The sequence below is a fragment of the Acanthisitta chloris genome, unplaced genomic scaffold (assembly GCF_000695815.1).
Source record: "Acanthisitta chloris isolate BGI_N310 unplaced genomic scaffold, ASM69581v1 scaffold11230, whole genome shotgun sequence".
Taxonomy (NCBI): Eukaryota; Metazoa; Chordata; class Aves; order Passeriformes; family Acanthisittidae; genus Acanthisitta; species Acanthisitta chloris.
Genome location: NW_008653389.1, coordinates 12,788 through 27,201, shown reverse-complemented (window position 1 = coordinate 27,201; position 14,414 = coordinate 12,788). Strand labels below are relative to the sequence as shown.

Sequence of the window (14,414 nt, the reverse complement as noted above, 5' to 3'; positions counted from 1 at the left end):
TGGGGGGGGGGGGAATGTTAGAAGTATTAGCAGCAATGGGTACTGCCCAAGAGCAGTAATGCTGCCTTATTTCAAAAAAGAAAAAGGAGAAACAAAACACAGAAGAAAGAGCTGCCACCACTATACCTGTTGTCTTTTGGCTGCCATTATGTTAAGCTTGTCCACTTCTGGTTTGAGGGTTTTGTACTGGATACCCAAGTCCTGCTCCGTGCCAGCATTTCTTAGTTTCAAGATACCATCTTCCACCTGAAAGAATATATACTCACATATTTTTCCAAGCAATAGTCCGCAGTGATTCGAATGTACTTCACAGCAGACAGAGAAAGCAATCTTCTTCTGCATCTTTATATTTTTTGGAGGGAGACACTTGAAAGGCCAATATCACAAGGCTTAGCTACTACTTCATAGTCACCAGCTACCAGGGACACCCAAAACACAACCATTTCAAAGGCCATGAAGGAGCTCAGGGCCTTGGCAGAGCCACGGCAGTGGCCACCAAAGGGCACAAGGAGAGTCCTCAGAGCCTGTGGGCTAAAGCAAGCCCAGTATTCAATCTTGCTTCACTTCACATTTTGCAGAAACCACCCATCCTCTTCCTGTGGGAAGAAAAGGCTTCCTCAAATACTCCACATTCATTTTATTTAGTCTGCTGAAGCTACTCATCCCTAGTAGCTACAAGGGAGTGCTGCCTATCAGAAAGCCAAATGATCTCTGTGAGATGAAAGGGCTGGCTCTCACCTGCAGCCACAGACTAGAGCACAGTTAGCTTCTATAAGAAAAGTTCAGAACAAACTGCAACTCAACATCAAAAGCTACTGATGATGAGTGTAAAAAATGACTGACAAACATCCACTGCCCACATTTTGCTGAGAGGAAAAGCCCTCAAACCCTCCCCCACTCCAGCAGCTGCTGCCAGCACACTCAGCCCGCGGGGTCAGCACGCACATGTCAAAACGGCACCTGGAGGGGTACACCCCATGTGCCAGGCACAGCAAAGAGCCACACTTACTACTTTCAGTTGAACAAGCAGCTTGTAGACATCTGCCATGTCAGCCAGAATGAGCAGCCGAGTGACAGCAGAGAGCAAGGCGCGCGCCGCCCGCACCATGTTCCCACGTTTCACCGAGGAGCAGGGGTCGTCTGCGAACTCCCCAGACGCACTCTTCATCAGGTCACCTGCACAAGGGGAGAGCATGGTCTGCCTTTAACATCACACACCATTTCCTAAGGGCTGCAAGGACTCCTGGGCAAGCCAACCTAAGTCTTGGAAACAAAACACATTTGCTTAAATACAGCCAACCACAACTATTTTAAGTAAGTATGGCTACCATGTGGTACCAGGGCAGAAGGGCTTGTGCTGGCAGGAAATCACACTTTCATCCTTATTTCCATTGCTACAGGTGTTTTAACATGCCTAGATCCTCTGCAGAGGCATATTCAGCATGCCTTTGCAGCCTGCAGTTTTTTCACAAGCTACAATGCTTTCAAAGCCTGTGCAAAAGCTTTGATTTGAGTGTGTCTAGGAGTTCAGCAGAAAGCAGCATAAAGCACAGTAAACACACGGCGAGCAGCCACAGCTCCTGGGACCGTAAACAACTTGGAGCCATGACCTGGCTGGGTATGCCTGGGTTTGCATTCAAAGCCAGGCATCGCTCTGTAAAACACTTCAGCATTTCATAGCCTGTGGCTCTGCATCTGGTGCAGGAGGAGGAAAGAATCTGGATTTCAGATGGTAAAAATGCCATTGGTTAACTATGAAAAGCAAAGGCCACTTTATCCAGCTACAGAAATTCCTCCAGAAGGCATCCAGAAACCTAAAAGTAATGTCTTCATGCAGTCAGAGTACTACAGTTCCTACACAACAGCCAGTTTAGAAATCCACAATATTATTCTTGGATCCCTTTGCATGTCAGAAACATTGAGAGAACAGCTAGGACTGAGTTTAAAAAATGCTAGGTCCTCAAGGTTAGAAATTTGCAGGCAGCAGGAGATGACCAGAAGGCAAAACTGTGTTACAACTAGCTGCTGTGTCAGAGGCTTCCCAAACCTCTAAGTGTGTAAACAAAAATAGCCTGTCTCAGATGGGAAGGAAAAAACCTTCAACGGTGCTGGATAAGTGACAGTTGACAGTGGAGCCTACTACCAAATGGGGCTGGGTGAGGTCTGCACCAATATCTCTAGATGATGCAGTCCTGGGATGTTTCCACTTATTTTAACAACTTATTTTTAACTACTCAGAAATAACAGCAGCTGGAGAGCCTGGGGTTAACCATCCATATACATAATATGTTGCCCTGGAAGAGTTTCTAGCACCCAGGCACTCTAAACCTTCATAGCTAAATTCAGCCCAGGCATAGCTGCCAGCCTGTCCAAGCAACCACATAAAGACACTCAATTTTGTTCGAAAGCTCCCTCCTATGTAACACCCTTCCATCATCTTAAATAATACAACCAAGAGTGGCATACAACATTTTAGGAGAAAAATATGCTCCTTCAGTACTGCGACATATGAAAAAAAAGCCTCTGTCCAAATACAGGCCAGCCCTGAATATCAACCCAAAGCCATCCTTTACCCAACTTTTGGGAACCAAACTCATTTACATTAACGAGGGTTTAGAGCCCCAGATTTCCACATGGGTGAAAAACAATATATCACCAATGTTGAAAAATGCCATTAGCCAGGAGATCACAAAACCCCTACATAGCTGATACGAGCCTTTCTTTATTTCTTCTGGAAGAGGCTAATAAGAAAATAAATGTCACCACCACAAATACAAAATCTATTAATGACTCAGGATTTAAGCATACATATTTACAAGAGCATGAAGTAACGATGGGTGAAAAACAATATATCACCAATGTTGAAAAATGCCATTAGCCAGGAGATCACAAAACCCCTACATAGCTGATACGAGCCTTTCTTTATTTCTTCTGGAAGAGGCTAATAAGAAAATAAATGTCACCACCACAAATACAAAATCTATTAATGACTCAGGATTTAAGCATACATATTTACAAGAGCATGAAGTAACGGGACAAGGGGGAATGGCTTCAAACCAAAAGAGGTTTAGATCTCATGCCTCCTTTCACCACTTCTTACAGCCTGTTCAGCTCTTTTGCCCAGAGAATTTGTGACTGCCCCAACCCTGAAAGTGTTCCAGGCCAGGTTGGACAGGGCTTGGAGCAACCTGGGCTAGTGGGAGGTGTCCCTGCCCATGGCAGGGGGTGATACAAGATGAGCTTTGAGGTGTCTTCTAAACCAAATCACTCTATGATAAGCCAGAATCAAAATTCACTACAAACATTTCCTCCATTATTTCCTTAAATGTAAAATTCCAACATTTTCAACTCCCAAAAGAATGTTGCTTTCATTTATTTTCTATTTAAGACAACTTAAAAGAGGTGGTCACTTGCTTCACCTAAATCTCAGAAATTTAACAAGGTTAGAAAACAAAATTATCCTCTACTCATCTCTTAAATTGCAACATTTCAAGCCAGTCCTGAAATAAAACGCTACTTCTTTTTATTTTAACAAGAGACTTTAAAAGATTTAGTGAGTTTCAAACAGCTTGTCAGGGTGTCAAAAGAAAACCAGCTTCCCAGAATTGGAGGAAGATTATATTTAAAGTTGTTGCATATATATATATTATTTTTTTCTGCCAATTAAAGCAAGCTGCCTTTCAGGCTTCTTTTGCAAAAGAAAAGCAACATGGGGTAATTATTTTAGCTAGATTCAAAGGGTAGGAGGGCACACTGCCTGGTCTAAATATGCAGTTACTGCATTATCTGTATGCATTATCAGTTCAAACTGTATCCAGCATAATCTTCCCATTTTCAAATTGGAACCAGAGGTAACACCAAGTTTGGAAGCAGAATTTCAAGAATTAGAGGTAACACACTGGCGAAAGAGTCCAACTATGAGACTCAGTTTACAAAGCTGGTACAAACTCTTACATGAGTAATCTGTTTTTCCAATATAGCCTTAGATTTTCACCAGATATTCCAAGGGAAAGATAATAAAACAGAGTTGAGAAAAGAAGAGGCAACAGTAGCCATACTGTGATACTACAAATTCAATTAAATCTAACGGAACAAGGCCCATTTCAGAAATAGTAATATTTTAGTCCATCAAAAGAAAATTACCATTTTCTAGTATCCTTCCCACCATGCCCACAGGGTTTGAGAGCACTTTCAGAGAGCACTGTTAATCCTCCTCACAGGAACAGGATGACAGTGACCGAGGGCTTGTTTCACACCAACACTGACAGCAGGGGAGGGTGGCAGAAGGCAGGCAAGGCAGGAACACCCAGGACACAGGCACTGATGCTCTTCTTCCTAGCTGTAAATTCATGCCCAGACATCACCTGTACCCTTCAGCACCTTCCAGTTCAGAGTCTGTCCTCAGGCTGCTTTGCCAGCAGTACTAGAAATACCAAGAGTACCACTGGGCCATACCTGTTCAGAGCACCCCATGGCAGTTGCCTACAGGTTGCCATTCCCCAACAAATGAAAGCAAGCAGGAAATCAGGAATTTCCAGTCTCTACTATTCTGGATACTGAAGTCTCATCTCACCACTAATGCCACCTTCAACATCCACCATGAGTGTCACAACAGGCTTCTCTGGCTTTCTGCTGTAAAGGGTTAATGCCTTGCATCACCTTTTGCCATACCAACATAAGAGCTGATAATTCTGGCAACAAAAGCTTCTGTTAAGTCCTTAATCTCGTCTTCAATTAAAGCCATATACTGCCCACAACACTTAGAGTTTGCCAAGAGGCATCTCTCCCTTAGGTTGGCTTTTCAAAGACCCCAAGTCCTTGGCTGAAGGATTACTTCTAATCCAAGTGGTACACTCCTAACGCACTGTTCTTGCAGGAGAAAACTGAACTCACTGCACTTTTCCAAGAAATTACGCTAACTGGGCACAACAGAATTTTGAAGCTCAGTTTTCCGAGATGAATTCGGTGTTGAATTTCAAGGTGTTCTACAACTGGCCTCCTTGGGTTCCCTGGAAATCCTTAAGCCATGCATCTTATGTGAAGTACAGCTGGAAAACTCTTTTCCCTTTCATAACTTGTCTCACTGTTCAAGTTTGAAGAAATCTTTGCTGAGAAACACGAGGCAGAATGACACCATGCTTTTCCCCTTCCATAACCTGTCTCACTGTTCGGGTTTGAAGAAACCTTGGCTTAGAAACACGAGGCAGAAAGACACCATGCTGTATCAGGTGGCTCATTCCCCTGCATTTGCAATCCAAAACACAACCAAAGCCCACAGGATTCACAAGACCATTCATCCATTCTTACCTCAAACACTATATACAGGCTTGGCCTTTTTAATTTTAAGCTTTCATTTTTGGCTTGTAACGCAAAGTTACCATAGGAAGAAGTACACCAGTACCAAACCCTCACACAAGCACACAGATATACAGAGACAGGGAACTATGGCCATCAGTACTCTTGGAAAACAGGAACAGCCTGGTCAGTCTGACCCAAAAGAAACTTGCTTCTTAACACCAGTTTGGAGCCTGTCTCAGTGCCAAGCACCTGGGTAAGGAACCGGTGCAGCTCCTAAACACCTCACAGCTGCCCCAGAAATGCTGAGCACTCCAACATACATCAGACTTGATGCTTCATGAGAATGTATAACCCCACAGAGCTGACGGTCGGGGAATAAGGCTGGGCAAGACCAATATTGCCCCTTCTCTTTCCCAGCAAACCTCCAGTGCCAGAAATGACTGTAACAAATACTGCAAGGATCCTGGAATCTGAGATGTGCATATCAAATAGTTTCCTAGTACCAAGTATTTTCTATAAGCACAGTAGGATCTATTCTGAAAAACACTTTGGTTCTTTGTCTCCCCTGCTCTGCTCAAAAACCTTAAGATATTTCACTACATTTTAAGAAATCAAAAGTCCAAAACTTTAAAGGGCCAGGAATCTTAAGGTATTTCCTTAACTTGTTTAATATTTATAGTAAGTTGCAATTTATTCTTCCATTGCAAAAAAACAGGATGACTCTAAAGATCCACTTATATTGATTTAGTATGAAGCCATGCTATTACTCATTCAAAATAGCTCTTTTCACTTCTTTGCTTTTATCCCCAGCAAACGGGATTTTATGAAGAAGCATGCTCACTGAAATCATGTACTCTCTCAGTCTTCTTCTTGTTAGGCTAAAAAAGATTTTTTTTAAATTTTCTGTGATGAGACAAGTTATCTATTGTCCTAATCATCTTCATAATCCTTGTCTACCTTAATTAATCTTTTTTTTATGATGGTAACTAAACAGCTCCTACTCTTGATAGAGGCATTATTAATTCTATTTTCCTGTCCCCTGCTGAAGATAAATTGTGTTCTGTATCTATAATCCCACTACTACCATCAGACATAGATGCTGTCAGTTCAGGATCACCCTGCTGCTGACCACCACAACTGGATTGATTCTCCTCTCCACTCTCACCTCCACTGCAAAAGGCAGGTGAAGACACCAACACCAGGAAGGTTTGCGAAGCACACACACAGACTTTGTACCACACTTCCCGTGTTTCTCAAGTTCATTAATTCAACTGGTCTACCACAACACTGGAAACACTTCTGAAGCACGTGGAGTGTATGCAAACATGCATGTTGGAAGTTGTATCTCCATGCTGTTATTAACACTGCTGAGAGTAGCAATCTTCCCAGGCACCAGCAGTGATAACCCTTTTTCACCATTTGCTTCTAATTTCCTCAAAGGCTGGTTTGATTTTTAATTTACTGACAAAGAGCTGCTCTGCTAAACCTGGCTGAACACTGGCACATGATGGGGCGTGTCATGCTGCGCCTGCGGCCCCATCATGGACAGTGGGCACCGGTTGTGTTCAAGAGACTCACCTAAGTCTGACCACCCACCCAGCATCAGGAAACACACAGCCACCCTCTCCATGCACCACACGACACGCAAGCTGCAAACAGTAAAAAGGGAGGAAGAAGTGAAGCGACAGTAAGGTGGGAAGTTATTGCACTCCAGCACCTCTCAGCTGTGAGCTTCACCTCCTCTGTCAAAGACCAACAGAGCAGGGAGGTTTTGGCATCAAACCTATGTGCAATCTAAAAACCATGGAGAGGCCATGAAACAAGTGAAAGGGTCATCCAGAAGGTTTTTCCATCAGTCTTCCCTTCCTACCAGCTTCTCACTGCAATATACGACTACAAATCCAGCTCACGGAACATGCCAATCCTGAGGGTTAAGTACAGCTCCCTTGCTCACCAATACCACTGAGAGTCACTTGCAGGTACTCACAGATGAATTCTGCCTCAACGCAGAACAGCAAGCATCAAGAATTAAAGGCATTGAGTAAAAAGGGTCTCTTGCTGGTTGTTGTTGTTAAATTAAGCCAACTGAATTGGCCTCTTATATTGCAGCCTTCTTACTTTGATCACTCCTTGGTCTGTCAACCAGGCTCATCCAGAACTTAGAACCATTTTAAACTAATATTTCAGCACTCTGCAAGTTCAGCTACAAACAAGTAATTAATGCTAATGAGTTTTCCTTTTTTTTGCAGCAGCAGCCGTCACCATTAATACCAGTTGACTGGGTTTCACTGAAGCATAGAAAAGACTCATGACTGGAAGAACAATAAATGATTTATGAGCAACAATATTTACTAGTGCATATTTTAGAGTAAGCCATCTCCATAGGCTTTTCTTGCAGGTCTTCTCCAAGAAAGTAAAAAAGAAAATTATAAAAATCAACACTAGATGTGGAGGAGGAAGCCCAGAATATTTAATCATGGTCTTCACATTCTGTTTGTTGCTGTTTACATTTTGCATATTCAAGACACACATCTCTATCAAGCCAACACTTGGCTCTTCCTCCTACAGTGCTGGTCTGTATACACTCAAATATTGAAGAAGCTATTGACATATATGAGATGTAGTTCCATAAAATTTATAGGTGGGGGGAGCACATTTACTTTTGAGTCTAAACTGAGTTTTTAAGCACTCTTCAAAGAATCAGCCCTTCTGCTTCTCTTCTCAATCCCTACTCAGGACATCCAATTTCCAGAGCTATCCATTTCATATTAATCCTCAAGGACACCAGCAACGCAAGCTGAGAATCCACACAAGTGGAGAGGTGCAGAGGCATTAGAAATAACAGCCACGAAAATGGGAACAGCTCTGTTTTCTCTGAAAAGCCACAGTTTGACAAGCCATCAGACACACAGCTCTCACCTTGCTTGCGAACATCTTCCACTGCAGCTACCAGCTCCTCCTTAAGGAACTGGCTCTCTTTGGCAATTTTGTCTCCTTTCTCTAGGAAATTCTCCGTTGCTTGTTCAACTGAAGCAGCCAAAACATGGGCCTTTTTAGAACGCCCTCGCTTTTTATTAGAGGGGCCCTTGTTGCTGGTGTTAACCAGTGTTGTTACCTAAAGGCACAGAGGGAGGGAAAGAAAACCATGAAACAAATGAGATGTTTATCAATTTGACAGTAATGCCACAGGTATACTTCCCAGACAGTGTATCCCTAACACCTGCATAAAAGGTTAACAAGGGTTTAAACACTACCATGCTTAATTCTTTAGATTAGCATTATAAACACAGCTAAACAGCTTAAGGATTTTTCTAATCAGCAGCAGACCTGATTTTAAGAATTGAGATCTATTTGTATTTTTGATAACTGCAATCTCAGTAACAGGCCACAGCTCTTCAGCACATAAAAGAAACCAGGCTGGGGATAATTAGTTGGGATAGTTCTCCAGTCATAGGAGACCCCAAACAAGGTCAAAGTTGGTATCTATAGAAGTGTAGAGACACAGTGTCTTTTCAGTCCAGAACAGTACTGAATGCAGAGCAAAGGACTTCCTAGAGCTCATTATTTCCCTAAAAGAACCCAAACTGAACTCTCACAACCCTCCAGCAATTAACAAGTATTTCCAAGCTCTATGTTTTAGACTGAGACCCTACTGAGAGCAGAGTTGCCACCGGCAGCTGGATGACCACCAGGTACTCAGTTAGCTCAGGATCAGGATCCATCCACCCCCTTCTATCATGCTATCTATCAGACATGCTACAAAATACACACACACTTCTCCATTTGCCTTTTTTTTCCTCTCCTTTTTGGAAAGCCTAGGAAAAGGCATACAAAACTACTTCAGAGGACATTAAATTACAACACTAAAAAAATTACTACTCTGTAAAGCCTGAGGACTGCTGACATAAAGGTCCTCAGAGCTGAATCCATCTTCTCAGTGGGCTGATTCAGGGAGGGAAAAGCCATCAGCTGGGTATGTAGCGGTTGGTTAATGGGGAGCATTTGTACTGGGCAGTCTCAGTTCATCATGTACTACAAATAAAGAACAAGTTGCAGCAATGCAATTTACTCTACTTTCCTGTCTGTATTTTGCCAGTCACCTGATCCAGCAAATTTGGGATTGCCAATACAGCCTGTTGTGCTTTTTCCTTGAGGAGTAAGTCACAGACACTGAACTTGGGACAAAAAGGTCCTATCAACAAGTTTGCTCAGCTAAATTTGCCAAATTAGCACTATTTCTCATAACGAAAGACTCGATCAGCAACTCCAGCTAAAAAGCCTTATAGCAGGTCATCCAACTGTCCACCTGAGCATCCATAGGGAACAAATGGCAGGTACAGACATCAGCTTGGCAGCTAAATGGATGTTGATACTGGAAACAAAACTAGATCAACTTCAATCTGTGATGAGCAGGAATTGTGTCCAGTTCATACTGTCATTTTAAACATTTCTTATTCCAGGGAAATAATGCTAAAGAAGACAAGTCAAATGCCTCCAGTGTACCTTCTCTTCCAGACTTCCTAGAAAGCCTCTTCCAAGAATCTTCAAAAATCCCGATACATACAGCTCACATTTACAAGACCTACTCCAGCCTTCCTGTACTCTTCAGTGCATTTCACTGGGACATACACACCATGCAGAAAACAGCATATATTCACAAATACAGCATAGAGCAAAACCATGGAACATTAGTTTTTAACATGCATTTCTGCACCTCTAGTTGAAATACTGTGTCTTATCCGGTGCTGAAGCAGCAGTCTTCCTAGCCTCCTGCCCAGTAACTGTCACAATAAAACTGAGCAAAGGCACTACTTGTAAACTTCTCTCCATTTTCAGTATTTAAGCTTTGCAACTTACTTAACTGAAATAATACATCAAAACAGGTTATCATCTTTATCAAGATTTATTTTGTCTCCTCTTTTTCTCTTACCTGTGTAACAAGAGGCTCGAGTAGCCTTTCAACTGCCAGTGTTCTTATCTCCAGGCTTTTGGGGTCCCATTTGAAGTTCACGTTGGCTGCAGTGACAGCAGTCATTTCTAGAAGAAAAGAGCTATGTGAATATAACTTTTTATTGTTAATGCTGTTGGAATGTATCTTTAAAATAAATTAAGTGGAAACTATTAAATACAAAACACCCATTTAGAGTAAGTCAAGGTTGTATCATCTCCAGAAATAACAATTTTGGTTCAACTTGGTGATATTTTAAAAAACTGCTTGTTATGACAATATGCAGACATTACCTGTACATTTTGGTTAGAAAACAAACCTAAAAATCATACAAAAACCTCTTGAAAAGCCACACTATTTTAGCAATGACAACATCAGCAATGTCTGGCCTACTTATCAGTGGTCCCTGAGCAATGAGAAAGGACCTCACAGGTAATGGGGGCACTTCACCCATGAGTCTTGGTGACCCCTGCCTAATTTCCACTGCCTCCCTTCCAAGGTCAGCTATCCTGTGCTCCCATGCTGGCCCTAAGACAGAGCCCAAGGCTTGGAGGAGCAGAAGGGAACAGCTTGACTTCAACGGCCCCAGAAAACTGCCTGTGTTCTCAGCTCCACCATGAGTCACTCCCCAAACTTCACCAAATCAGGAGCAGGTTTAACTCAACTCACTCAACCACTACTTCACTCAGTTCACCTTTTGGGAGCATAAAGGCAATGTAGTGAATATAAGCCTTACAAAGCTAGAAAATCCAGCTGGTTCACACTTAACAGCTTACTTATCTATTACACTTCCCTTAACATTCACATAGGAGGGAAATGCAGATTTGCATGAAGAGATCTGTTCTAAACTGTCACTGAGCCCTTCCCTCCAGTTACAGTTTTATATCAACATCCCAATGGAACAGCAAACATGATTATGGAAAAAGTTGAGTGAAACTACAGAAATAGCTCTGCTGTTGAAACCAGTAGTCTAAAAAACCAAAACTAAAAATAATGAACCACAACAGATCACTGGATTAACACTGTCATGCTGCACAGCAGAACGAAAGAATAAACTGAACCGTAACTTCAGTTTAAAAAAAAGGATTTAAGGTAATTATAGATCCAGAAAACCAATTCATACCACTTCAGACATAACAGATTCTAGCTCTTTCTGCTTTGGGCTGCCCGCAAAATTCAAGATTAGACTAAAGCCAGATTTCTAACTTTTTTGACAAAAAAATAAAAAGTCAGGAAGAGAAATACATTTCCTAAGTCTCCTTCCATCCCTTTTCCTAAATACCTACTGCCGAAGTCATTTTAAAGCTTATTAACCAACATTTTTATATTTTCCTCTGGACAGGGCATTGCCTGCAGAGCATCTCACAGTCATGTTGCTGTGACAGGACCAGATGTCCCCAAGCTGCTAGATGAGCACAACATGCCATTATTTTTAAGAAGCAGGACACAAGGCACTGCTTTTGGTGGCCAACAATGTTTACAACAACCAACCGTTGTCCCAACACTGGCAGTTAACCCTGCAGAAATGGCACAGGCAGAGCTGCTGGTTCCGGGGTGAACAGAAGCACTCGGGCAGCCAAGGAGCTCAGCCAAGGGCCCAGCATCACCTGGCTCCAGGCTGACCCCAGCCATCACACAGCCTCTCTCACACCACGAGCATGATACAAGAGGCTGTCTCACTCCACCCCTGTCAACACAGCTTTGCCCTTAAGCCTACACACTGTCATATGCTGATGTACAGCTTCACAATATTACTTCATGCAGCAATATTCACTTAACCTGCATTCAGCTTTCCACTCCGCCCATGCTCCCAGTGCCCACACACCTGGGAGAAAGAAAACTTTAAAAGCTGAAAACTGAGGGGTGGGGGGAGACTAGGAAGAGCCCAATCAATGCTAAGCCCATGTGCTAGCTTTAAGTGAAAGAGGTTACAGGAGCAGGTGAAGGGTCCCAGCTCCTGCAGCACAAGCCACGCCAGGCTGTAGCCCCACTGAACTGACTGCTGGAGGGTGGAGGAGGGTGGCCACCTCCTCTCCTCACCCTACCTCTGACACTGACCACTAAATCCTGCAAACTCACTAATTAACCTGCTCTCTCAATCACCCCCTTCGTTTCCACTCATCCCTGGCTTGTGCCACAGTCCAGACACTGGCGCAGGGCACACTGTGAAATGCCCTTAACCGCCAAGTAACATCCCCCCCCTCCATGATGAACTCTGCTGGTTTATTCCCTCCTGATTAGCTCTGCTTGAAGGCTTCCTATGTAAGAAGTCAAGAAAAAATATGCTGAAAGCCTTTATGGTTTCTGAGAAACACAGCCAGGGCTCTGGGCAGCCCAGCCAGTTCCTAGGTAAGGGCTGTTTCGACACGGTTAGTGCTGTTGCACCTCTCACAAAAACAAAGCGCAGGACAAGGTAACCATGAGAAGATACATTAATTGTATTAGCAGGATAATAAAGGCAATTCATCTGAAAATGTTAGCATGATAGTTCATGAATTGACCAAAAGTAATGGTCTATAAAACCACTTAGTAGCAGCATTATTGAAATTTATCTAAAAAGCATAGCTTGATATCAAATAGACTGTTTGGTAGCAATGGCTCAGAAATCATTTGTACATTGCAATAAATACTTCTTTATTAAATACTTGTGGAGAACACAGCAACAGGCTACAGGTTATCAACACATGGGTGAGCGGGGTGGGTTTAGGGGATAAAAAAAACAACTGCCAGGGCCACTTTACAGCAGGGCTGTCATCCCACTACAAGGTCACTCCAATTCTCTAGAACTTGCCTTTCCCCTGTGACTGCTCAAGGTCTTGCCTCACTGAATTCAAATATAGTAACAAGTAGCAAACCACATCAGAGGATATTGTAGCAAAGTGTTTAAAGTTCGATCCTGGACAGCACACCACAATGCCTGGAAGTACTGCAGTCACCCTAACATCTCCAGGGAACAAGGACATCCTCTGAAGAGGGACCCACCTGCAGGCCAGTGTGGCCTTGGTTTGGCAGCTGGGATGACCCAGCTGACCTGGAAATAAGCTCACCATGTGCCAGCCCTGCTATGCACAGGACACACAACAGCACACATGGTCAAAGCAGAATTTCAAGGACGATGCAGCATGGACCACACAGCAGAAGAGTGCATGATGCTCAATCTCAAGTGCAGGAATATATAGAATGACACCACTGCACAAGGAGTTGTGGTTGCCCAGCCTGTGGTTTCATAAGCGGCAGAAAAGCTGCTTAAAGACCAACATTCATCCTCCCACACCCCTCCAGGAACTCATCCTCGTTTGCACATCACACCCCCTCTATACTGGCACAGCTTTCCCCCGGCTGAGCGATTAACCAGATGGGGAAGAACTGATTCGGCTGGAGGGAAAGGAATCCATTTCTGCAGGGTGGGCCGAGATCCCCATCTGGCTCACTGTGCCACCACAGACATCACTGTGAGCTGCTCAGTAACGGTATGGGGAGATGGCTACATCAGCTGGCACTATCAGCAAAGCCACTGAGGTGGGAACACAGGGCAAAGCTGGATGTCACAGCCAAGTTGAACCAGGTGCTACTGAAAACTGAGCATCAAGTGAAGCTTCTGTGGAGAGCAGGAGTGTCTCCCCTACACATCTAATACTCAGACACAAAGCCCCAACCTTGTACCACGCTCACCACCCAGCATGTTGACTGCAAACCCTTCAGGTTATTGTACAGGTCATGATGGGGCCCATTACTGCAGTCAAAGGTTCAACAGCAATGCGATATCTTACTGGGGTTTAGTGCACCTGCAAGGACATAAGGGCAGGGGAAGAAAAGGAGTTTAAAGAAGCCACTTTCAGAGCTCCTGTTCCAGCCAAAGAGCAGCTCTGTGAACACAGCCATCCCTGGACAACTTGCCCCTGCTTTCTGCAAACACTCAAGACACATCAACAGCTAAAGCTTAAGAACAGGTCTCCATTCTGCTTCAAGCAACCACTGTCGTCATCCTCCTGCTTGCTTCCCTGCCCCAAACAGGCACCCACACTGGCACACATCTGATGTGGCGAGCCACTGCAGGAAGCTCAGTTTTGGAGTAGGCTGCTAACTACGAGAATTCCCTTTTTGGCTTACTGTCCTGACAGAAGAGCTGGGACTGCACAGGGAGGCAGATGGGGCTACAGCAGCACTG

The 14,414-nt window shown here is 43.6% G+C and overlaps 1 protein-coding gene across 3 annotated transcripts in view; it reads right to left on the bottom strand.

Annotated features, from left to right (window-relative positions):
• Positions 1 to 10,342, bottom strand: part of CTNNA1 (catenin (cadherin-associated protein), alpha 1, 102kDa) — a 102,503-nt gene extending 92,161 nt beyond the window's left edge. For all 3 annotated transcript variants that reach the window (XM_009080773.1, XM_009080783.1, XM_009080791.1), the window contains exons 1-4: positions 10,229 to 10,342; positions 8,218 to 8,413; positions 1,010 to 1,176; positions 127 to 246 (exon numbers count right to left, since the gene is read on the bottom strand). In XM_009080773.1, coding sequence (XP_009079021.1) covers positions 127 to 246; positions 1,010 to 1,176; positions 8,218 to 8,413; positions 10,229 to 10,333 — 588 coding nt within the window. In that variant the 5' untranslated portion in view covers positions 10,334 to 10,342. The remainder of the gene's footprint in view (positions 1 to 126; positions 247 to 1,009; positions 1,177 to 8,217; positions 8,414 to 10,228) is intronic.
• Between the last annotated feature and the right edge of the window lie 4,072 nt (positions 10,343 to 14,414).